Genomic DNA, 27,367 nt, shown 5'->3' on the forward strand with positions numbered 1-27,367 from the left:
TACTGAAACATGAATTTATAGTTTTGTTGGTTATGTCCTTATTCCGGGGAGGTCTTCAAATAAAAGAAGAAATCTGGAAGCAGATAACCGATTTAATCAGACATTAATTAGGTTAGGTTTCTGATTTGCAATGCCAATCAACGTAAGACTGGCTATGAATGAAATTATGACTTTATTATCACATAATACTTACCAATGAAAAGATATGATTTTATATTAGATAATACTGTATGTATTACTTGCTAGCCAACACGATTTTACTAAGGATTCAGTTATCTTCATTGTACTCGTGATGCAGGGGTTGCATTATTGGATTGAAGAGAATGTTGTTCCTGTCCATGAAAAAGTGAACACTAATCATTCCGTTTCGTGATAAAGTGAAATACAGTTTCCTACATGCCGTTTAATATATAGTGAGGGAATAATGGTATTTCTCCAGAAAAATTGCACCAAAAAAGGCACAATTTTCTTGTTTCACTGGCTTCTGCGAGATGTGTAATGTGGTAAAAACATGGTTTTGGTTTGCAGCCACAAATATTTTACTTTCAGGATAAAAATATTTTAACACTTTTGTATTCTAATACGATGTTGTAGCCCACTCTTGTTAAAATTATACAAATTTGATTCTTCTGTATTTTAATGCATTGTTGGAGCCCCCCCCCCTCACTTGTTACAAATATAACACTCATAGGTAAAAGATGCAATACTATGGAAACTGATCATTTCCCTAGTAATTTTTGCTGGAACTATTGCGTCTTATATTGATAATATTGCCAAATATTTTATATAATTGGGTGCCAAAAAAAGAAGCTTTATCACCTCCTATATTATGACAACATTGTCATAGTTTTACTAAAGGCCGTGAAACAAATTGAAAACGCATAGTTCCAGAACCACTTTCGATTAAAGAGTCTATCAAATACACTTATTGCAGTTTTATGCAATATAAATCTTTTTCTTTTCATGGTAATGGGGTAACAAACTTCTCAAAGAAAATAAACAAAAGTTATATTTCATTAATTCATGTTTTACACCACGAAATTATGTAAACTACTTACCTTTTTAGTATTATTAAACTGTTCGTTCTTGGTTTGATCCACTGCTATATTTTTATTAAGAAATTGGATGATTTATAAGGTTCAAACTATATGCTACAACATAATAAACATAGAAAAAACACAATTATTTGTATATTAACATTTTATTTATATTATGCTAAGATAATAAATATCTCATTTATCTGTACAATTAACTGCATTAACGATACTGTACCATTTGTATAGAGTCCGAGGATTAGGAAGAGCTGTATCAAATTCTTTAACAAAGTTACCTAACAAAGAAAATTAATTGTTACCGGTAGGTACGTTTTCATCACACTGTTTCTTTTGCTTTTTACCATTAACCTTTCATATATCTCCTGAGAAGAGATACAAGTCTTTGAAATGGAATGTGACATATCACAAAACTCGTATTCAAACAAGATTTTCTGTTTTACAGTTTCCAACACATCTTTCAAGTCACCCACTAATTTCACCACTCGCCATTTATACTGTTGCAATGTCTTATTCTCTTTTTGTACACAAAACGATCCTTTCCTTAACTTCCTTATTCTTCATCGACAGAACCCGAATTTCATTTTCAGTATCAGCTTCCACTGACATAATGGAGGTCCCAACTTCGTCTACAACTGTCACAGTAGAGAGAGGGAGAGAAAGATTTCAGAAAACTTCAGTTTTACTCTTCTTCTTTCCTGAAAATAATAATGCATATAACATAACGAGCCTACTTTATACACAGTAGCGAATAGATATACCAATATTATTATGGTTAACTATCAGTGTAATGTTCATCTAATTAACCTTTGGTTCTTCAGGGTGCAAGGTATATACAGCACAGCCCCCTTTCTGATACATATATGATAAGGTCGTGCGATCCATATCCTCCTCCCTGAAATGACTGGAACTAATTGTGCTGCAACAACAACACGAGGTGTCCGAACAGCTTTAACCTCAGGATCCTTTGGAAAGCTGTAACACAAGTTAAATTTAAATATTAATAAACTACAGACTCCGGATATTTACGTATATAATGTCATTAGTCTGTCATACATACCCATGATATTTTATTCCAGGTAAGTTCTTGGATTCCTTATTTCCTCTGCCATACAGCACACCAGATCGACATATTTAAATTTATCAAAATATTACTAAAAAAAACTTAAAACAACAACATAAGTACACCATGAAAATACAATGATAGGTTAAATTAAGATGGCTACTATGGTTAGCACGTCTAGCCGCGAAACCAGGTGGCCTGGGTTCGATTCCCGTTCGGGGCAAGTTACCTGGTTGAGGCTTTTTTCCGGGGTTTTCCCTCAACCCAATACGAGCAAATGCTAGGTAACTTACGGTGTTGGACCCCGGACTCATTTCACCGGCATTATTACCTTCATCTCATTCAGACGCTAAATAACCAAAGCTGTTGATAAAGCATCGTAAAATAACCTAATAAAATAAAAAAAATAAAAAGATGGCTACCGCGTGACACTGGCAACTATTTTCTATTCTGTACTCTTTGGTTCGATTACACAGCTGGGTAACTTTCGGTGCTGGACCCCGGATTCATTTCACCGGCATTATCACCTTCATCTCATTCAGACGCTAAATAACCTCATGTTGATAAAGCGTCGTAAAATAACCTACTAAAATAAATAAATCGATTACACATTTCTCGGCGCTGTGTGTGGACAATGCTGTCTCGCCTCGCTCGCACATTTCTCGCCACACATTTCACGTTACATATCTCTCGGTATAGTGTGTAACCGGCCTAAGTGTGTGGTATCGGCGTTATAAACAAACAGGCAATGTAAATAATAAGCCCCGGTCAGGTCGTCCTCGGAAAACTTCAAACAGAGTAGATTGAATCATAAAAAAGCAGTCTTCTGCTAACCCACTGAAGTCGGAAATGGCAATACGGAGTGATTTGGAAACAAATTATGGATTAAAACTTCATGTTTCAACAGTAAAACATCGCCTAAGTACTCAACGTTTATATGCTAGGCGGCCTAGCCAAAAGCCACTGATATCTGAAAAAAAAAATCGAAATGCTAGACAGAAGTTCGCAGAAACATATTCCAAGTGGACCTTTCAAGACTGGTCTCGCATCTTATGAAGTGACGAGAGTAAATTTAATCTATTATCCTCTGATAGTATAACGTATGTACGACGTTCTATAAATGAAAGAAACAACAAGAACTATCAGGTTCCTACAATAAAGCACTGTGGTGGTAGCGCCATGGTCTGGGATTGTTTCTCCAGAAGTTGTGTTGGACCTCTCACTGAAGTCGAGGGCAAAATGGATCGTTTCATGTACTGGAATATCCTGGAAAAATATATGGTGCCACATGGAAGAAGATGCATGCCACTGCAATGGATTTTCCATCAGGACAACGATCCGAAACATGTATCAGCCGAAGTGAAAAATATGTTTACAGAGAAAAAATAGGATTTTGGAACGGCCAAGTCAAATCTTCGACTTAAATCCAATAGAACATCTCTGGAAGGAGTTGGATCGACTTGTTCGTTACAGGCAATACTCCAATAAACATCAATGTTGGGAGATTTTAAGGAAAAAGTGGATGAACATTTTAAAGGAACGTCTGGAAAATCTAGTGGTTTCTATGCCAAGCAGATGTAATGCTGTCATCAAAGCAAGAGGTTATGCTACAAAATATTAAGGTCTTTTTCTCTAAAACAGAAGGATATATTCATATTCAGTTCATTTCAAAGTAACGAAATACTTTTGAGCTTTTGTCATTCGAAAAATTAATTTTGTTTACATCAATTTTCATCACATTATGTATACATTAGTGTTACTTGTAAGAGAAATGTATGCTTTTCATTGCAACATTGGAGGAAATTTTTTGAATACTTTTATGCTCACATAGTTTCCAAATTGTCAACCTACAAAATACTTATGAGCACTACTATATTTTTCTTTAGTTTAAATATGTTTAGATTGGTGTGTATTTTTTTAGTTGGAAATAATGTAGAGCACTATCATTATATATACTTAATTTCATTTATGATACGTCCAAGTTTAGATAATTCATAACCCATATAAAATTGATAGAAATAGTTCATGATAACCCACAATATAAATAATTTCAATATGCATACACGAATTTGGGCGGTAACATAGTGCAGCAACCTTCGAGCATTAAAGTAAATAGAGAGGACGTTCAATACTACTCTACCGGATGAACGTGGCACCAAAATAACAGGTCTCTCAGATCAGCTGATCTCGGGCAAAACATTACACAGTATGCTGTACGTATATGCAGCTTATTACAATGATTGTGGATATGACAGCATATCCTAGAATATATTAAGATAAAAAAATGTTTCGGAAGATCCTAATTGAACAAGTGTCTTGTTTAATGGCTTGTTTTATAATAAAACATTAAATAACTTAAAGATAAGCCTGCTATAAATGTCTTATGAACATATAGGATACTTTTACTGTCGACGTTTTAGTAAGGAAATTGAAGTTAGAAGTTACTGAAAATGTATTAAGTAAGATTGAAACGAAGAAGTTGACAAAAGAAAGGACACTATTGTTTTAAAAAAATGTTTAATCATGGCAATTTCTTTACATTTGACAGTACTTTGCATTTCTTAGTCTGACAAGTACCCTTCGTTTGGGGGGAGTGAAAACATAGGCTTTGTAACTTTTATTGATCTGAAAACTGTAATAATGTGATAAAGTTGTGTCTTACAGAAATATTAAATATAATAGCTTTGATTTTGTGATTAACATCTTGACGGATCTACTGAGCCTTATATTTTAGAAATTATTCGTAAGTTCGGCAAGTTTATTTACTAGTAAAACTGGAATATAGGCCTACCGTGTCTTTATATAATACTTTAATTCGCAGATTAATAAAAAAATATAATTATGTAATCCCATAAAAAGGAATAGGTCAAACTGGAAGCTACTTATACAAAGAGTAATGGGAAAGAACATGATTTTTCGCTCTTTAGCATAAAATGAACGTTTGAAAAAATGTAACGAAACATGTAAACCCATTATGTTTCAGAGTTTTAAAATTCCCTCGGTAATTATACGTAGGCAACAATGAAACTGGATGTCTTGTAAATTATAATTAATCCCCACAACAGACCTTATAACTAAATATAAAATAATAATAATAATAATAATAGGCTAGGTATTGTTGAAATAACCAGAGACGTATTGAAGATTCGATTGCAAAACTGAAACAGGAACACGAAACGAATAGGGTAATTTGGTAACTTGAAGTAAGCCTAGACCTATTTGTTTTTCTGTATTTGAATTCGTAAGCGTAATGATGCGCATTCGATAAACACACACAAATCTTCTCCTTTTTATAAGATAAATTGCAGGCAGTGAGGAAATCTTACACGCACTGAAGTTTTCAGAAATAAACATCATTAAATAACGTTATCGCGCTTTAATACATTGCAGTGAGGTTATTAATATGCATCAAGTGTAACTACCTACGAAATATTATGGTTATTTCTAATTTTTTTGTGCCAAAATCAATCCAAAACACTCATAATCCACTAGACACACATTGGCCTTTCTATATCCCATATCGCTTTTGCCCTAGATCAGCTGATCGAACTCTGGTGCCACTATTCAATAAGCCTTGCCCCTTCTATCTATTTTATGTTCGGTTCGAAGAGTCCCACATGTTCCCGGAGATCACAGCTATGATGATCCTTGGAAATGCTTGTTATCCATTGTGCAATTGAATGAAGTATGAAGTTTCACTATTATTGGTGATGTGCATTGTGGTGAATATTTATCACTGACCATTGAAACACAGGTATAAGTGTCATATTAATCCTCTTCCACAAATTGCTTCATATTATTACATTATTTTGAGTAAGACTATAGGATTCATGATCTCGGTAAATGTCTATTATACTTACATAAGCTTTTTGCCTGGAAAATTGTTTGGGCTCGTTCGCCCTAGCTAGGCCGGTGTCTTCTCAGCTGAGCTCAGAATCGCACATGTTTCGTAAAGTGGAATAGGTCTACTAGTCATACCTAGTAATAAATGTACGACATTACAAAATATAAACAAACAAAAATATAGTACTTAAGTACGAAGTTATTACAAATTTAAAAAGGGTCTGTAGGCCTACTATACTAATGCAAGTACAGCTGTCAAAAGAAAAAGTGGCCGCTCTCCTCAAAGTTCCCTTCGGGTATCTTCGCTACAATTCGGAGCCAGGCGATGTTACATGTTGTTGGACGACGTTGCCTGATATCTACACTTATAATTAAAGTATACTGTGTGTTATTCGATAGCATAATGGTAGCGTTCAGGCCTCTTATTCATGAGGTCCTGCGTTCGACTACAACCTCGTGCTTTTTATGTCCTTTTTTGTTCTGTTTTTGAGAGAGACAAACTAGATATAATGGCTCCTTTCTCTTTTATGATTATTTTAGTAATTAACATCAGGTTCATTAAGATATTATGCCATGACTTTATCATTATCATTATGATATTGTGGCTGCAAATGGAAAGAAAAAAGATTTTATTCTCAATAAAATATCTTTCGTGGCATAAACATAACAAATTTACTGGCGTCGGCCTTAAAACATTCAAACAATTAAGCGTTCAAAAAACAAAACAAAAAACCACAATTCAATATTTAGTCTTTCTTCCTCTTATCTCGATCATCTTGCAGTCGAGTGGGCATGGAATTGACTAGTCTTTGCAAATAGCGACTGTTCTTAGACACGATATTCCAGGCATTCTGAACATACACACATAAATGTTCTGTCCATGGGCAGGTCTTTCATTGCAAACACAGCAATCTCCAATCTTTCCTATTTTCTGCCTTCCTCTTAGTCTCCGCATATGATCCACATATCCTAATGTCGTCTATTATTCTTTTCAACCAGAGACCCAACCAATTCCTTTTTCTCTTTCTATTCAGTTTCAGCATCATTCTTTCTTCACTCACTTTTTCAAACACAATTTTATTTCTTATTCTGTCTGTCCACTTCACACGCACCGTTCTTCTCCACATCCACATTTCAAATGCTTCAATTCGTTTCTCTTCATTTCGTCGTAATGTCCATGTTCTTTCCCCATACAATGCCACACTCCACACAAAGCACTTCACTAGTCTCTTCCTTAGTTCTTTTTCCAGAGGTCCGCAGAAGATCCTTCTTCTTCTATTAAAAGCTTCCTTTGTTCATGTTTGCAGTTTTCTTGGAAAGGATAGGCCTAAATGCGGTAACATCCCGTTGCTTTCCGCACACCACTATCTCTTTCGCATCTTATTAAATTCCAGGGGGCCCAAGCGTGGAGATGAGGAGAGTGGATTTGACTAATTCGCCCCTCCGGACTTCACCGAAAGTCACGGCAAGGGTTAAATATTAATTCTATCAGGATGTTTGACCCGGTCAGAGACCGGGAAATCTCAATTAGCCTTTGCCCCACGCATCCTGGACTAGCTTCTACGAATCATCAGAAAATCTTAGAGTGTGATTGGGCCAATTTTTCCGAAAATGTTTCCACACTTTTGCTCTCGTAGCTCAGCGGACGAACGTCGGAATTTAGATGTCAACGTCTCAGGTTCAATTCCTCGTTACTCCTTTTCATTTTATTGTGATTCAAGATAGTATAATGTAATAATACAAAAAGAAAAACTAATACCAGTATTATGCAACTGGATTTTTCCAAACCTAATATTAAATTTATGTTATTTATATCGCTAAAGAACGATTACAATATAAATAACTTGAATATTATTTATACAGTATCACTAAAGAACGATAACAGAATATAAATGATAAATATCGGTTTGTTTAATTAATATTTTGCGAAAGAACAATAACAATATAAATAACTTGAATAATGTTTTATAATGCTAATGAAGGAAAACAATATAAATGATAACTTGAATATTATTTAAATCGCTAAAGAACGATAACAATATAAAAAACGTGAATATTATTCATATCGGAATTTCACAGATTTATTACAGATGTATTTAAGAAATTGTAGAAGAATAGTAATTAGTAACAGTGTCCTATTTATTCTTCTTGGAGCCAAATTTGTAACTTTTAAAGGTGTGGTTACTATGTTGAAGTGTATGTGTTGTAACGGATGCTTGATTTGTTATGTATGTGAGTCAGTTATGGGATGCTTGATGTCGTCGCAATGTCGTAATTATGGTTTGATTGTGTTTGTGTGACTATTGTGTATTAATTTATGATGTATGGTATGGAAAGCTGCATATTTGTGTTATAGAAGTGTTACGTATGTGTGTTGTTAATGTTTCTGTATGTTTCAAATTGATACCTGATATTTGTTTTGCAATCGCAATGCCTAATTTACGGATTGCTTATGTTTTGTTTACATCGCGTAAGCTAATTTAATTTTCTTTTCCATTTCTCTTTATGCTTATGTTTCTTGTGTATAAAACTATAGCTAACATATGTAAAATAGGGCTAACCCCCATTGGAGATACAATAATAATTATTATTATTCATATCGTTATAATACGATAACAGAATACAAATGATGACCTGAATTTTATTCATATCTCTAAAGAACGATAACGAAATATAAATAACGTGATATCCATAAAGAACGATAACTGGATATAAATGATAATTTGAATATCATTTACATCGCTAAAGAACGATTAAAAAATAAAATGAAAACTTGAAGAAGGCCCGAACCCACGACCTTTGAATCATTAAACAAGCACTCTACCGCCGGTCTACGAGGCGCAGATATGGAACACATTCATAGTTCCGGAACTGCTTGTACAAGCACATGCATCGTGTAACATCGCCGCGACCCGAAGTGGACTTTGAAAATATTCGCTGTTCACGAGTGCGGCCACTTTTTTTTTTTGACAGCTGTACATGTTTATACAATTTTATTAAAACAGTTTTTGGCACTTGCAATGTAAGGTGCGGACATAAGTGACGTCATATAAACTTATTACTTCATCCAACTTATTGATCGGGAAAACAGCGACTTTTCCTTGGATACCACCAAGGGGGTAAGGTATTTAATTTTTGTTTGTTGCTCAGAAGTTCAAAATCAGATCACACACAGATGTGCAGCTCAATATTTAAGCGATGCCAAGACTACCGTAGAGTCATCTGTGAGCGTTTGAAAATCTGAAGTTGGTAACAGCATTACTATCTAACCAGTCACGGTTTTTTGCTGTGTGAATAATAATATCCATTACTGTAGGTATAATCTGCGACACAAGAAACTTAGAGTAGACACTAGCATCTTAATACCATTGGACGGAATGAAGCCACTTTGATGGCCCTGACGCCATCTTGTTGCTACCAAAACATTGCAAAATAGTTACTATGTTATAGAAGATCTTATGATATATACCTGTTTTTTTTTAAGATGGAATATGATATGTGCTTAAATGTGACAGGCTCATGTCAGTATATTTACTGGCATATAAAAGAACTCATGCGGGACGAAATTCTGGCACACCGGCAACGTTGGTATAACCTCGGCAGTTGCGAGAGTCGCTAAATAAAACATAACATTTAACATGACAGTGAAGTGGCCGAGCTGGAACTACAGCGCTATGTTGCCATTATGGACTACCATGCTGTCAGCTGATGAGAGCTAGCATTTGACGTTAGGTGGCTGACGTTAAAACATTCATTGACAATTGACGCGAAGGTAAAAAAGCAATATCAAAATCGACAGAGAATGAAAGGCGAAACGTACCAATGCTAACATTGTGTCCTTCTATGCCCAAGGTTGCGGATTCGATCCCTGGCCAGGTCGATGGTATTTAAGTGTGCTTAAATGCGACAGGCTCATGTCAGTAGATTTACTGGTATGTAAAAGAACTTCTGCGGGACAAAATTCTGGCACATCCGGCGACGCTGATATAACCTCTGCAGTTGCGAGCGTCGTTAAATAAAACATAACATTTTTTTTTAACAACATTGTGTCCACAATAAATATCGCCAAGAGAGTTATTAAGCACTCACCATGTGGGAACTGTAACTTTGGCAACTCAACCATTGTTACCATAGCAACAGGCCTACCATGCTATGTGACATTCAGTTCTTTTTCCAATCACAACGCTACTGCCATGTCCCATCTTAAAAAAAAAAAAAAACCAGGTATAAGAATCCCAGACGTCCCTAATTTTCTGAAGAATTCACAGTTTGTTTCATATCATATAGAGATAAATAAAATCAAAGAATCTATAACCAAATGAAAACTGGATATAAAAGGGCCAATATCGTTAAAAATTAGTTTTTCCAAGAAAAATAAAAGTAAATGGTAATTAACTATTTCTCGAAAAACATTACGGCTAAGAATGAAATTAGTAGATGAAATTCTGTAAGGGCAAAAATTAAAAATACAAAATAATATTGGATGTTAATATTGTATCTATAACAATCAAGGAATATTAAGAATCAGATAAGATACAAATCAAGCTGTCAGGTATAACTGCCTGTAAAGTTGATTTGAATAATTTCGAGGGAAAAATTGTTCCGGGTCCTGGTAATGAACCTGGGACCTTTGGTTAAACGTACCAACGCTCTACCAACTGAGCTACCCGGGAATTCTACCAGACACCGATCCAGTTTTTTCCTCCATGTCCACAGACCTCAAAGTGGGCTGACAACCGTCATGCAACCAACATTGAGTGCACACTAACTCTGTGTGACTTAAATTGTGATTTTCTGTTAACAAACAGTGTCATGTACTATGGAAATCAAGTTCTCAGGTATAACTCCCTGTAAAGTTGATATCAATGATTTCGAGGGAAAAATTGTTCCGGGGCCAGGTATTGAACCGGGATCTTTGGTTAAACGTACCAACGCTCTACCAACTGAGCTACCCGGGAATTCTATCAGGCACCGATCCATACATCCATTTAAGTCCATTTAGCGGACGGCGTTGTAGGGTCTCTGGTGTCATGTTAGGAGGAAATGCTTCTTACGCATGTTAAGAAAAACGTGCTGATGTAGCATATTACGAAAATCAAGGGAATAAGTTATAATAAGGAATTAATCTGGCGAAGTGTGGGTTGAGATATAGACTTGCAAGGCGTAGTATAAAATTAGGCTAATGAATCATTTAGGAATATCACGCCCATAGGGAAAAACATGCAGGTTGGGCATTGTAGGACAAGTCTGATATGTTGTGTTAGGAACACATGCTTCTGACGCATGTTAAGAAAAACATGCTGATGAGGCATATTTTGAAAATAAATGGGAAGGGGTTTTAGGATCATAGAAATTAAAAGAAAATGTGCTGATGAAGCATATAAGTAATAACACGCTCATGAGGCATTTTAGGAAAAAAAAACATACTGATTGGGCATTGTAGGATAAGCCTGATGTGTCATGAATAATTTTGAGTTATTCTGAAAGCTTAATTTGCATTAATACACGTCACTGTTCGTTAACAGAAAACCACAATTTAAGTCACATAGAGTTAGTGTGCACTCAATGTTGGTTGCTTGACGGTTTGTCAGTGCACTTTGAGTTTTGTGGATATAGAGGGAAAAATTGGATCGGGGTCTGGCAGAGTTCCCAGGTAGCTCAGTTCATAGAGCGTTGGTACATTTAACCAAAGGTCCTAGGTTCGATGCCCGGCCCCGGAACAATTTTTCCCTCGAAATTATTGATATCAACTTCACAGGGAGTTATACCTGAAAGTTTAATTTGCATAATACACGTCCCTGTTCGTTAACAGAAAACCACAATTTAAGTCACTCAGATTAAGTCAGATTTAAGTCACTCAAATTAACTTTACAGGGAGTTTAATTTGCTGATGTGTCATGTTAAGGGAACGTGCTTCTTAGACTTTTTAAGAAAACTTACTGATGAGGTATATCTTTAAAATCAGTGGAATGAGACTGGTGAATAGTAGGATGAAATACTTAAGAGCCATAGTACAAAGATTATGTAAGTGAAGAATTTTTGGAAGCCCAGTGCAAGTAAATTATGGTAGGAAAAGATGGTATCAGTTAGGTAAGACATTTCTGATTGATAAAGGAATTTAAGGAAATCATGCTGAAGGAGCGTGTAAGTAATAACACGTTCATGAAATATGTTAATGAAAAGCATGCTGATTGGTCATTGTAGGAAAAATGTGATGTGTCATGTTAGGAGAAAATGCCTGTGATGCATGTTAAGAAAAACCTGTTGATGAGGCATATACAATTCAAGGGAATGAGGTTTATGAAGTGTGAGATGGGATAGAGGCTTACGGGGTATAGTAGAGATATAATAGGTTGAACAAGAATTTTCGGATTACAGTGCTGATGAGTTATGTTAAGAAAAGAGGTGATCAATTAGGTCAGATGGTTTAGGTTGGTAAAAAATTAAAAAAAATCGTGAGGGTGGAACAACACACTCATGAGACATTTTAGGAACTAAATAGCGATTGGGCATTGTAGCATGTCTGATGTGTTATGTTAGGAGGAAATGCTTCTTACACATATGTTAAGAAAAATGTGGTGATCAGGTAGGCCTATGTTATGGATATAAATATAATGACACGGGTGAAGTGTTGAATGAGGTACAGGCTTACGGGGCATAGTAGAAAAATAGGTTAAAGAATAATTTTGGGAGAACAGTGCCTTTTAATTATATTAGGAAAAGATGGTGATCCTTTAGGTTAGAATTTTGAAGTTGATAAAATATTTTAGGAAAGTCGTACCAGTAGTACATGTTAGGAATGACACGCTCTTGAGATGTTAGGGAGAAACATAGCGATTGAGCATTTAGGAGAAAATTCTCCTGAGGCATGTTAAGAAAAACGTGCTGATAAGGCATATTACGAAAATCAGGGGAATAAAGTAGAGTATCGAAGTGGGATGAGATTCAAACTTATGGGGTATAGTAGAAAAATGAGACTAATAAAGTATTTTGTGTAGATGGTGCTGATATAAGTTATGTTGTGAAAAGATGGTGATCAATTTGAGGTTCTAAAACATTTTAGAAATTCGTGTTTGTGGGCATGTTGGGAATATCTCGCTCATGAGACATGTTAGGAAGCAGCATACTGATGTGTTATTTGAGTAGAGCATGGTTCTGACGCATGTCAAGGAAAACATTCTGACGTGGCATATTATGAAAATCAAGGGGAAAGAGTTTCAGATTAATAAAACATTTTAGGAATTCGTGTTTGTGGGCATGTTGGGAATATCTCGCTCATGAGACATGTTAGGAAGCAGCATACTGATGTGTTATTTGAGTAGAGCATGGTTCTGACGCATGTCAAGGAAAACATTCTGACGTGGCATATTATGAAAATCAAGGGGAAAGAGTTTCAGATTAATAAAACATTTTAGGAATTCGTGTTTGTGGGTATGTTGGGAATATCTCGCTCATGAGGTATGTTAAGAAGCAACTTGCTAATGTGTCATGCGAGTAGAGGATGGTTCTGATGCATGTCAGGGAAAACATTCTGACGTGGCATATTATGAACATGAAGGGGAAAGAGTTTCAGATTAATAAAATATTTTATAAATTCGTGTTTGCGGGCATGTTGGGAATATCTCGCTCATGAGGTATGTTAGGAAGCAGCTTGCTAATGTGTCATGCGAGTAGAGGATGGTTCTGATGCATGTCAGGGAAAACATTCTGACGTGGCATATTATGAACATCAAGGGGAAAGCGTTTCAGATTAATAAAATATTTTATAAATTCGTGTTTGCGGGCATGTTGGGAATATCTCGCTCATGAGGTATGTTAGGAAGCAGCTTGCTAATGTGTCACGTGAGTAGAGGATGGTTCTGATGCATGTCAGGGAAAACATTCTGACGTGGCATATTATGAACATCAAGGGGAAAGAGTTTCAGATTAATAAAACATTTTAGGAATTCGTGTTTGTGGGCATGTTGGGAATATCTCGCTCATGAGACATGTTAGGAAGCAGCATGCTGATGTGTCATTTGAGTAGAGCATGGTTCTGACGCATGTCAAGGAAAACATTCTGATGTGGCATATTATGAAAATCAAGGGGAAAGAGTTTCAGATTAATAAAACATTTTAGGAATTCGTGTTGGTGGGCATGTTGGGAATATCTCGCTCATGAGACATGTTAGGAAGCAGCATGCTGATGTGTCATTTGAGTAGAGCATGGTTCTAACGCATGTCAAGGAAAACATTCTGATGTGGCATATTATGAAAATCAAGGGGCAAGGGTTTCAGGTTCATAAAACATTTTAGAAAAATCTTGCTAATGAGGCATATTAGAGAAGATATTGTGATTAGAATTTTAGGATTTCTCTAGAATGTCATGTTAGAAGAAAATGCTTCTGACATATGTAGATAAAAACGTGCTGCTAAGTTTTCAATGTGTTGGAGTTGGCAGCAATCACTGCATGGGTACTCCACCAGAGGTGACAGGTGACATAGCATCTCTGCGCCAGTTGATATTCGAGTTGGGGGTAGAACTTGCAGCTAGATGTGCAGTCATAAGGTTCTCTTCGTGGAATGTTCACAGGCCATATCATATTGTGGATGATACAGAGCAAAAACCTGTGTGCAAAGTGCTCAGTAACAGTATCTTGTCTGTATCGATTGTTATTAAATTATTATTATTATTATTATTATTATTATTATTATTATCATCATTATTATTATTATTATTATTATTATTATTATTATTATTATTATTATTACCCTTGCACCAATAGTATTTTTTGATATCTAAAAGAATGTTCAAATTGATATTTTCTGTTTTGTTGGTATACTGAATGTCATAGAAACAGTCGTGCACCTGGATCCCATAGTCATTCAATCTGTAGACGATGTCTATCATTATGAGAGGAAAAAACAATTGTGATCGCAAGCCCAGTGTTGGTGTGCTGCATATTTTTGTACGAGATTTATTTCTTTGAAATATTTCACAAAATGGAATCGGATCATACCCAAATATTCCACTCATTGATTGAATTTAAAACAATCATGAATTCCCCCTCCCCCAAAAAAACCGTCTAAATATCCTAACACATCTAGGTGGTAAAAGAAAATAGTTCCCATAACTTACCATGAATTATGTCACTTTGTACTATATTTAAGCAAAGAATCACCTATCTTTTGATATAAACTTATTTTGCAAAACAGAACAAGTAACAGTATGTAGTGACTAAGATGAAGATTGCTGTCAAAGAAGAAGGCAAATGCTTTTAATTTTTAAATGATAGAAAAAAATTTCCAGTCCTAAGTGGCAATAAGTTAACTAATCACAGAAAAATATTCCTTGAGTGTCAAATAGCTCAAGTTTCCTGAAAGTAAAGTGAGTTGATATACTCTATATCATATGTTATAAAAGTTTTAATTGGTAGTCTAACTGTAGCACTACCGCGAGAGTTCCAGGAGGAACTATTAGGCAGTGGGCCATGTACTTAATTGTCATTGTAGCTCAGTTGACTGAGACTCTTGCCCGTCAATTTGAACTTGTGCTCGAATCCCGCTTGGGGTGATTAGCTGGTTGGGTTTTTACGAGGTTTCCCCAATCATAAGGTGAATGTCAAGTAATATATGGCAAATACTCGGCCTCATCTCGCCAAATAGCATCTCACTGTCACCAATCCCATCAACGCTAAATAACCTAGTAGTTGATACAGCATCGTTAAATAACCTACTAAAAAAACGCTGACTGCGCAATGTTAAGAATTCGCCCTGGTCCTTTTGGCAAAGTGAAAATCCAAGGAAGTGAAGCAAAAAAAAATATTGTGCTTTCTGGGTTACAGTTAATCTGGGGAATTAATGTACGAATGTACTGTTAGTGGAACCTTTATGTAGTTATCATAAAATTCCTGTCAACTTTATCATATTCCTACTGATACAATTTTTCAACATTTATTTCGGTTCATAATTGGACTGCTTGTGTATTTTGTGAGCTGGTGGAGTGTAAGAGAAGGCCCTATGGCTTAATTTTACAAAAGTGTGTTTTAATTTTAGCTATAATGTTACTGTAAATAAATCTCCCCGATACCGATACACTGACCCTAGTTTCATCAACGTCATCGAAATAACTAAAATTGGGTAAAACTGAAATAGGATTGGTATTGCGGACACACAAAACATGGACTTTAAGATGATGTACAACCACATAATTGACATCCAAATTCGTGAAACGATTTGAAAGTAGGAAAACATTTTTGTAGCTATTAATATCTTATCATCAACATCCAAAAGTCGATTATACACAACCAGACCTGCGAAACACGAAAGGCTATCCTTTCGCGATGACATGAAACTTCAGTTCTGCACCATTGATTATAAGAGAGAGAGACATGAAGAACCTGTAAGGGTAAAGTGCTTGCTCGTGCCCTCTATTATCTATTTCCATGTTAACTGTTTATGTAAAGGTATATATAGTGTATCTGTGTGTATAGGCACAAAAACACGCACGCACACACACACACACACACACACACACATACCCACCCACCCACCCACCCACCCTCTCTCTTTTTATAGTACCGTGGTACTAAAGGAGTTGTGTATTTGTATAGTACTTAGACAAAAGAGTTGTAACAAGAATGTGGTAAATGTTTTCCATCAGCTGTTTTTGTGAATGAATGTTAATGTCTTAATCATCTCTTTCAGGTCTGATGGATTTGATCAAGGTGGAGCCTCAAGTTGACCCATTGGGTATACAAACAAATGACAACACAGATGTAGAAAAGAAAGCATTTCTATCAGAGGTAAATTGAAAGTTATTACTCTGTTACCTGTACTGGTACCTACGTGATTTTTATGATAAAAGTACCTAATGATAGAAAGTTATACGTAGGCCTGCATCTCCCAATTATATTGAACAGATTACGTTAGAGTACAGAAAATCAACTATGAAGTTGTTTATCTTATTTTCCGTCTTATCACCTATATTTTTCTGTTATACATAGAATTTTGAGAGTCAGATGGGCTCTTTATTTAAAGTGTAGTTTATATAAATTTGTCGCAAATCTTCACTTTTTACATTAGGAGTAACAAAGTATACAAGTTGAACACTAAGTGGTTATATTAAGTGAAGATTCTCTTAAAAAATTGTTGAATAAACTTATTGAAACAGATGAAGAGGGTAATCTCAAGTGAAGTTGGAGCACTTTATAGCAAACTAAAACGCTTCATGGAGGTCAATCAGCCAGGTCTTGATTGAACAGAACACAATCGTAACATGTTTGTAATTTATAAAATGAATATGTGATTCCAGTGGCGGCTGGTGGTTTGAAAATATGGTGGTGCACAATGGATATCGAAGAGGAGTTAAACATACTTTACTTTAAAGTTTAAAACCGTGTATACCTGAGGGTGTATACATATAAAGCTAATTTATATGCAATTAATAAGTAAAATGACTAAATACAAGCATACCTATTTATATAGAAAGTCCAAAAGTGGAAGAGGTCGTGGGCGGAGCTCTCTATATTGCGATTTACCCTCATGAAAAACATTTGAGCACAGAATCGTTATCAGAATGCTACCAAGTACCAAGTGCAACATTTTCGTTCATAAAATTCAAATGCAGCTTTCGTAGGCTGTCGGGAGATAGCAGCACTTACTGTCAGAACGACAACTCTTAGAACTTTAAAGCAAAATACAAGCTCCTTTATGTATTGTGCCGTTTGTGTGCATGTAGGTTGAGAAAATAATATGCGAAATATGCGACTGTCCGTTGCACAAGCCGAATGAATACATTTTTCACGCTTATTACTTCGGACAAATGTCTAGTTGAAACAGATGCTTTCCCAGTGAATTTAGTTCCTTCTGCACTGACGTTGGTGTCCATGTCAGGGAGTGTGACAAACCGTTCTCAATGTGGAAAGCAGTAGACCACGCCTCTAACCCCCTGTCGCCGCACTAGCCGAACATCTCTATAAACTACCTTCCATAGGTTTTCACCATCTTTGCAAACCAAGAGGCTCGGAGGCTCCTGCAGACGTACAAAACAAGACGCCAGCTGCAGACAGTCATGAATTAAAATTGTAAAATAAAATTATATTTTTAATAGTAACAAAGCCGTGAGATTAGGAACATTACTGGGGGGTGTACAAACCTGCAACCCCCTTGAGAAGCCGCCACTGTGTGATTCCTTGCAGTGCTTTGTGATATCCCATACCTCTTGTCATCTGTGTTAATATCGATCGTCTGGTTCAAAAGTGCGACAACTAAAAAAAAAAAACAAGTTTTGAGATACCTTCAGTTGAAAGTTTCAAATAAATCACTTAGAAAGGAAAGAGTTCTGGTTCATAACCACGACAATTAGAAATGAGTCAGTATTCAGGACGAGTTTATCACAATCTTCCAGTTCATTATTAATACATTTCGAAATGTACTAATAATGAATTAGTAAAGTCCATAGTTATAATTATTTCTAAAGCAGTTTATTTAGTTTTTTTTCTTTTTGGTTGTAAATATGACTTATCTCAATACTGAATCGGAAAGAGCTCCGAAAGGGGCTTTCAGTAGTATAAATAACTAAAAAATGGCAATTTTTGAGTTGTCGCACTTTTGAACTGGACGATCGATATGCATTTCCATGTTATTATCTTGGCCTGACATGGCATGAGTCACCAGCGTAGTTTGTAATCCGAGGCTTCTCTTGGGCTTTGGTTCGAATCCTACTTGGTTTGATTACATGGATAGCTTTCTTCCATAGTCTTTCCCAACTGAAAGCGAATGTGAGGTGATCACATGGTGTCCTCTTGTGAAGAGCATCTTGCTATGACAAATTCCACAGACTCAAGGCAATCTTCCATGCTAATATAGACTAAACACGCACCCTTAATTAACATTAGCAATGTGTATTTAAATACCTACTACAATATAAATACACAGTAGAAATTCACACATAGAACAGTAATAATTAGGGACCGTATTCTGGCCCAAGGTGTATGGAAATAAGGTTAGTTGTTCATAGACTATATTGGCGTGATGTCATACTTGGCACGTGGCTCAGTACTATGAGGAAACATTTGCATCTTGTGTGCGTTGCAGTTGACATTCTATTCATGATTTAAAACTAGATTTCGAAGACTGTTGAAAACGCATTCTAGTAATGAAGGTGATCTTTCCTACAGTTTAAATTAGTTGTTCATTTATTTATTTGATTTATTTTTACTAGTGCTGGCAGAGTTAAAACCATCAGGCCTTCTCTTCCACTCAACCGTTATAAATATACAAAGCAAATATAAATAAGAAAACAATGGAATAATAATAGTAACAATAATAATAATAATAATAATAATAATAATAATAATAATAATATTAATATTAATAATAATAGTAAGAGGAAGATGTGATTAGATGTGTTTAGTTATATGTAACTCTAAGGGTTAAACAATTACAATGTAGTGTTAAATAATACAGTTTACATCGAAAGAATAAAGGGAAATTGATATATTAAAAATAAATATTGCACAAAAGTAATATTTGAAAAAAGATCATATTCTAGAGACGAAAAGCAGTCTTTCTGACAATCAGCTTTTGAAAGTAGTGAATGTTTGACAGCCCTTTACACAGTGTCCATTATAATACGCTATTTTCACTATTACACTGTTACAAAGAATGAAGGCTTACATTGCTCAAACTTTATTTACACTATTGTACAAAACTATAGTGTTATGAAATAAAATACCTTGCAGTACAATACACAACACTGGGCATAAGTTTAATAGCGTAAATAATGTTTGATCAGTGTAGTCCTATATTCGTTATTATAGTGTAAAAAGTAAAAATAGTGTGTTTAGTGTATATATTGTAAATAATGTAAATTGTAAATATTAGTGTAATTGTTAAAGTGATCCATGTTTTGTTCTGCCCAACTTGACGAAATAAGAATTGCGTGAGCAATCAGTTTAGTACTTCGTTTGCAGGTGCGTCGTCGACTTAAAAACTCCAGTAATACTAATCTTGTAACCTCCTTAGTAATAATAATACAGAAATACGGCTATACGTTTGATTGCATTGTGTGATGATGACAGTATTATTGCCAGGGCCGCCGAGAAGGGGGGCAAAGGGTGCGAGTTCACATGGGCCCGTGAGCAATAAGGGCCCGTCAGATTAAGTGGGTCTCATTACCTTTTATTATCACGAATAATTATTCGTAGATACATACCAGTAATATTTGTTACAAAATTTGACATATTAACTCAACAATATTAGAATTAATACAAATTACCACTTCATATGTAAATATTTGACTTTTATATAATAGAATATCGGTTTCCCGCATTAACATTCACCTACACGACAATTGAGGGTCCCGGCTTTTGCCTGAACTATGTTCCCGTTGCTTGTACCGAACAAGTCCAATTATTTATTGGCTTGTCCTTTTTAACTACCAAATCCCCGCTGGCCCACCAGAATATGCTAGTGGACTCTCTCAAACCGAAGTCGCAGGATACATTTCTTTTTCAGTACATTGTATGTTTCATGTCGAAGCTCTCGTCTTTTCGTTGTTGTTTGTCTAGTAATTCTGTTCATTAGTGTTACTGGTTATAGTTTAACTACACAATGGACAAGTACAGGCATAAGTCGGGAGCTGAGAAGCACAAGGAGAGACAGAAAAAATTGGAAGATATTAATATGGGTGCTAGAGTGCGTGAAAAATAGTATGATGATATTAATAAAGAGATCAGTGATGAGCCGAAATATTTAAAATCAATTCATGCCTCTAATTTAGGGCCAACCCACTGAAACCTATGAATCTCCTAAATAGTCTGAGGGAATTAAAACTGGGTACTTTATTTCCAAATATTTGTATAACCATTAGATTATTCTATACAATTCCTGTGACAGTTGCTGATGCTGAAAGATCCTTCAGCAAAATGAATGAAATAAAAATTGTATTCAGATAAACAATGTGTCAAGAACGACTGAGTAACCTTGGCTCCTTAGTCTGGAGAGCGATCTTGCTAGGTCTTTAAATTTTGATGACATAATTAATGATTTTGCATCAATGAAGTCAAGGAGAGTTGTTTGTTGATGTTGGACTGCAAGTTAGAAACTACAGGTGTTTAAGAATAATGTTTTATGAATAGAATATATTGTGCCAATTTGAAGTTTTGCTAAAAGTTTTCAACGTAACAAAAGTGTATATTTTTAAGTTCGTTCTATGTATGGGGTTATCTTTTATTTATTTTGCAAATAATTATTATGGTTAAAGTAACTGGTAACTTGTAATTGTTATTTTTTTCAATGGGGGTCCGAGTACAGTATTGCATAGGGGCCCATAAATTCTGTCGGTGGCCCTGATTATTGCTACATTACAGTTGGAAAGACAATTCTTCAAATTAAATTACTAACCAAGTCACTTTATTGCCTCAAACTGTTCAGCATTCTTATCGAAGCATGACTGATGATACATATCCATGGGAATAGCATGAATTTCTTCCTCACTTGCTATTTCAGCATGTCGACGTCTTGCGGTTTCCGGACATAAACATTCTCCTTCAAAAAAACTCCACAACCAATAGTGAGATCAGGGGAACAGGCTGGCCATTCTATCGAGCCTCTTCTTTCCACGAAACACACTGGCATAACTGATACCAAGCTCACGTGCTGCTTGGGGGGGGTCGATTTTGTGGGCTAGTGTCAAACGCTTCCAGAATCCTTCCTGTTGTTTCTGCATTCATGCTACTGCGGGACCTTCATGAGGTTTTCCTTTCTGGATGCTTCCCATTGCCAACAGTCATTTTCTCCACTTACCCACAGTCGACAGCTACAATGCCATGTTAAAATTACGTTTGGCAAGTCTTGTGGCCTCACGATCATTACGACACATTATTGCCCACGCTGCAACTGTAACTTGCTGTTGCATGATCAGCGTTATCTTGACTGATGACGTAATGTCAGCATTGTTGTGGTGTGGTATTGTTCTTATTTGAAGAATTGCCTTTGCAATAGTAATGTCATATTTCCTGTAACAATAACTGTCATCACACGATGCAATCAAACATATAACATATCTATGATACACTCCATAATAATACAGAAGGAAAAAGTTAGAGAATTTATTAGCAATCTCCTATTATTGTTGAAATATTTCTGTTAATATGCATTGCCATGCAACAGACATGGGATGAAATCTTGACTAATGAGACAATGTGTGTACTTGGCAGTCCTAAGACTGGTTGCAAACCTTTTAAGGGGCACCAATAAGGTATCAAGGTAAATCTGGAGATAATGGGGTATGGTGACTGGTTCCTTCTTCCTTCCATTGCATACATCACTGACTAGTAACATAGTTCACTAATCAGACTTGAGATGCAACAATTGAAAGATACACGGGAGAAACGATGAATGTCACAGTTCTCGTCATTAGTTAGATTACTATAAATTTTAGTTTTGTTTTTATCGAGAATTATCATCAATGATACAGTCATCTTTCCTTCATTTTCAGTAAATGTTGCGGTAATATGCTGAATTAAATCACTGTCTCACTCTTAACAGATATTAATCAATTTCCCTCTGTACCCTTCAGTTGTTCTTCTTCTGACATATCATTAAGTGAAATGTACATATCAGTTAGAGGTAATCAGGTGATGATCATCAGATATATTCACGAAGTTTGTCGTGGAATGTGTATCCCGTCTCACGTAACATTGTGATTACTCTCATATGCATCAGAGTGATGTTGTGTTTCTTCTTGGCATGTGGACTCACATCTTTCGCAGACCTTTATTCATTATTCACTGTGGAAGTGTTAGAATGTTTTTATACCATTAAGTACGAGAAAAATTCGTACCGGCACCGGGAATCGAACCCAGGACCTCTCAGCTGTGCGCGCTGAGTGCTCTCTAACCAACTGAGCTATGCCGGGACCCGATTCACGACGCCGGCCGAACTCCTCTCGTAGTATCGATTCCCGGTGCCGGTACGAATTTTTCTCGTACTTAATGGTATAAAAACAAACTGACTAGTCATACTAGTCGAGCAAAATATAATGAGGTGGGCGAGACCTCATTCATATTTGTGTTAGAATGTGTTTTAATTACCGTATTTATTTAAGAAGGTGTCTAAATTATCCTTACTCCTCTTCTGTAAATTTTTTTACAGAAATTTGTTGCAATTAACGTCACGACATATTATACATGAACTATTTTCTATTGGATATGGTTTTTCAGTTCATTTAGGTTGTGTACATTCCTTTTGCTCATAAATTCCATCAATGTGACTTAGAGATAATAATAATTACATTGTATAAATAAGTTCAGGGGATCATGGAGGCAACACATTATTGGAAATCAATGTCTTCAAACACATTGTGAATTACCTGTAAAGAAATGATGGCGACATGCTTCATTTCAAAATTGTGTTAAAAGAAGCCAAAATGATGGCTCCTTTCCAGTCCATTTTTCGGATGAAGGCTGTGAAATTAGAGTAATGTATCTTTCAGTATTTACTTTTTGCTAAAAACAACTGGTTCATAATCCCTTCTCTTGTAATGGCGCACTAGACATTGATTTTCTGGTCGTGAGGAGTTAGTTCAAGGAGAAAGTGTTGTTTTTCTGTACCTTAATATCTATTCTTTTTGATAATTTGTATGTCCGTGCAGGTGAAACCAGCCTCATTTGTAAACAAAAATAGGTTCTGTGTCATCTTCATGAAGACTGATCAAAACACACTTAAAATACCTCAGCCTAAAAGCTTAATTATCTGATCTTAATTCATGCATTGCTGTAACCTTATAGACCAGGCCTGCACAAATGGCACTCATTGAGCGCGGCCGCTCTTTCGGAGCTGGAGAGCCATCTAACAGCTCGCTGGAAAGGAATGTCGGAATGACGTAAGCCTGCTATAGGTAGAGGATAGTCCACGCAGCTATTTGGTGTAGTGTGTATGTCGGAATGACGTAAGCCTGCTATAGGTAGAGGATAGTCCACGCAGCTATTTGGTGTAGTGTGTATTATCAGTAGCTATTTCTCTTTGCCTATCTATGGCTACATAATGGAGGAATCTAAAAGATGATAAAGTGTTCATCAGGCAAATTCTTTCAATATTGCATGGGAAAATGCTTATTTCTTCACAGCAGGTAGAGTCAAAACTTATCTGCCACAAAAGTTTGAAAGGAAGAGGAAAACATAAATATAATGCGTCATTACAAGTCCACACATACAGAAAAGATGGTTTTGTTGGTGAAGATCGCAGTAAAAAGGTTCAGGAGTTGAAAGTTGCATTATTACATGAGACATCTTTATAAAAATGCTACAAAATTTAAGGAATATATCAGACTCTCACCTGACCAGTTCGATTATGTTTTGAGTTTAATTGAAAATGACGATGTTAAATTACCTACAAATTTTGTCAAGACCCCCGTAACTCCAGTAACTCAGGTTATGAACTGATTATTATTATTATTATTATTATTATTATTATTATTATTATTATACTGTATTACATTACATGGTGTATTCCAAACAGTAATTAAAAAAAAAAAAAATTGGCTAAACTAGCGCTGAGGTAGTTCCCTTCATAATCCGCTTACATACTTTACATGTACGAACATGTGATAGGTTAGGTTTGGTTCGTTTGGGCTTTTATTATGCCTTGTATATACGTTCAACTACATCTCTACAAAAAAAAAAAAAAAAACCGCTATATTTCAGAATACCACGTAAGTACTTAGGTAAGCCTAGTCACAGAAAACTTACAGAAGAGAGAATTTCCCCCTTACCCAACACTAAACGAAATTCTCTGTGGCTCGGGCGTGATAAAAATGTAATGTAAGGGTTTATTGTTTAATTTGTTTATTCATTCACAAGCTCATATTAAAAAGAGCATTATGTTGTGACACATATTCAATAATAATTTCGTCTTCAGACCGCGAAAAATTACAAAACGTACAGACGTGGTTAACGTGTACAGATTAGATATTCGATATTACAACATGACCTTGTCTAAATATCGATTATTGAACACGAATGCGGCGATGTGCGTCCTGAATTTGCTTCAGAAGCAACCTCCAGCGATCTGCGTCGTGTCCAACGAACTGCGCTGGCGATCTTCGCTGTAAAGAAACCGTGCCCATTCATTTCAACTGCTAGCAACTCCGGCAACAATCGCTGGCGATGTGCGCCCGACGATGATCGCTGTAAACAAACCGTACCTTTAGTTTTAATAATTTCGTTGTTTTCTGAAGCTAAACAGGAAATTCCTCCTTATTGAAAGAACTGTCCATGAGATTTTGTCGCACTTCAGTAGTGCAAATGCTATGACTATCGAAGTTCACTCAGCTCTTGTTACGTTTGGTTGTTTTCTTTTAAATCATTTCCAGTTTCCCGAAATTTGTCTACTAAATGATGAACAGTTGAATGACTTGGATCATCAACACTAGACAACTGTTGCTGAAATCACTTTCCTATTTCTCTCCATAAGCAGGAATCATGTAGAATCACTTCTCTTCACTGTTATCAAAGAGAATGAAGCACGCACAACATATTGAGCATTTTCTTACTTGGCTTGGTGCAAGTACAAGAGATTATTATTAAATGGTATTTGCGCACATCCAACAAAGGTTAGGCCTATTTCTTATCCCCTGTACACAGTGCCAATGAGATGTCCCTCGATACACAGGAGGCAATAGCATATGCATGCGCCAATGGTAGTGATCAAAATTTTTAGGAAAATGTTCCTGAAATCTTTCCTTTACTAATCAATGTTTTATTCTATTCCCCCTACCAAGTTTCATAACTGTACTAATATAATATTGTCATTCACCTCTTATCCTCGTGGACAGATGAATCAATCACTGCATGTATAGCAAATATTTACACAGTATACATTATTTGTATTTCACAACCAAAGCAAACTGCATGTAGAATTAAAAACTGATCTGGAAATTAACTACACGAAACAGTTCTTTCTGAACGATCATAGACGACATAGAGTACAAAATGCAACTTTGCCCTTGCTGTGGGTGACTGGAACTGACTGAGTTGTGAATGCATAGTGGAATTTAAAAGGTGGAATCAATAGATATAACGAATTATTATAGGTACACGTCAGCTTCAACACAGAGACTGTCTTTTTAAGTACCAATGAAACGGATTTTGTTAATTTTCAATTATCTAAGAGTCAGCTAATCCGACTGTTTTGCCCATGTGCTAATTCATCCATTGAACTATGGAGCATAGGAATCAGAGCCAAATATCACTGCAGTATTTTCACTTATATATATAAAGGTGTCCCTTATTTCTTGACTTTCAAATTTTGGAACCTATTCCCGCTAACTTCGTTCGTTTTAATATAAAACATTGTTGGTATAAACATCTCGATGATCAAACTGTATTAAGCCATGCCGAATTTTACTTGATCAAAAATTTTAGAATATCTAATGTTGAAGGTAACAATTAAGAAAGAAAATATTTTTTGAAGGAATAGGTAAAAGATCCTAGTCGATGTTGTTGATGTAGGTCTTTAAACCATTCCAATGAAAGAATCATGCGGATATTTAATTAATTGTATATTTTATTATGTAAATGCTTTATGGTTGTGCAAAAATTATGCAAATTTGATATTATTTTTACAGGTAATTATTGACGATTTTATAATTCAGAGTAGTGTTCTATAAAGTGTAATGTATGTATATTAAGCATGAAAAGTTTTGTTAATTTAGTTTTCACAGTATCTAAGATATAAGAAAAAATAAATTTCAGTAAATTTTTGCAGGCTAATTGTATACCTCATCCGTTAAGCAAATCTAAGAGTTATTTAAAATACACAGAAATATTAATTCAAAATACTGTATTAATCATAAAACAAACACACCACAGTTTGGTAGCAGATTTTCAAATACCCCTCCTTCAATCCACTTGGCCGCATGGATGTGAATGGCGATCGCAGAAAATAATACCTTTCAACATTTGTTTCTTAATCAGTATGAATGTTATGGTGAAACAAAGGTGGCAATGGCGCTTGTTTCGCATTCAATATGCCTACTGTCACAGCCATCAAAGTTTAGACAGCTTACAACTTAATGGATAATTCATGACCCAGCACACTGACAATCACACTCACATTCCTACAAATTTTCAGAACATAGACACTCAGGAAATTTTTCTTCTTAAGGATAATTTCCTAGAGCAGAGTCCATGAATCGAAACTGGGACTTCCAGATCTGAAAGCCAGCATGCTGACCATTAGACCACGGAGACAGTCATATCCTTACCAACGAGCAATATTTTGCGTAGCGAAATCAGCCATTGCAAATCACACAGTACATACTGATGTATTCGTATTTTCTTGATCTTAAAAGGAAAATAATTATCTTAGATCAAAGACGCGCACGGGGGAGGGGGTGTGTGTGTGTGTGTGTGTGTGTGTGTGT

The 27,367-nt window shown here is 35.7% G+C and overlaps 1 protein-coding gene across 5 annotated transcripts in view; it reads left to right on the plus strand.

Moving 5' to 3' along the window:
* Nucleotides 1-27,367, plus strand: part of LOC138710239 (zinc finger protein ZFP2-like) — a 42,072-nt gene that overhangs the window by 4,920 nt on the left and 9,785 nt on the right. For 4 of the 5 annotated variants that reach the window (XM_069840929.1, XM_069840930.1, XM_069840926.1 and 1 more), the window contains exon 2: nt 16,645-16,742. In XM_069840929.1, coding sequence (XP_069697030.1) covers nt 16,650-16,742 — 93 coding nt within the window. In that variant the 5' untranslated portion in view covers nt 16,645-16,649. Of the gene's footprint in view, nt 1-5,703; nt 5,870-16,644; nt 16,743-27,367 lie in introns of those variants that run through there. The other variant, XM_069840928.1, reaches the window with a different exon arrangement.

The sequence above is a fragment of the Periplaneta americana genome, chromosome 12 (assembly GCF_040183065.1).
Source record: "Periplaneta americana isolate PAMFEO1 chromosome 12, P.americana_PAMFEO1_priV1, whole genome shotgun sequence".
NCBI lineage: Eukaryota > Metazoa > Arthropoda > Insecta > Blattodea > Blattidae > Periplaneta > Periplaneta americana.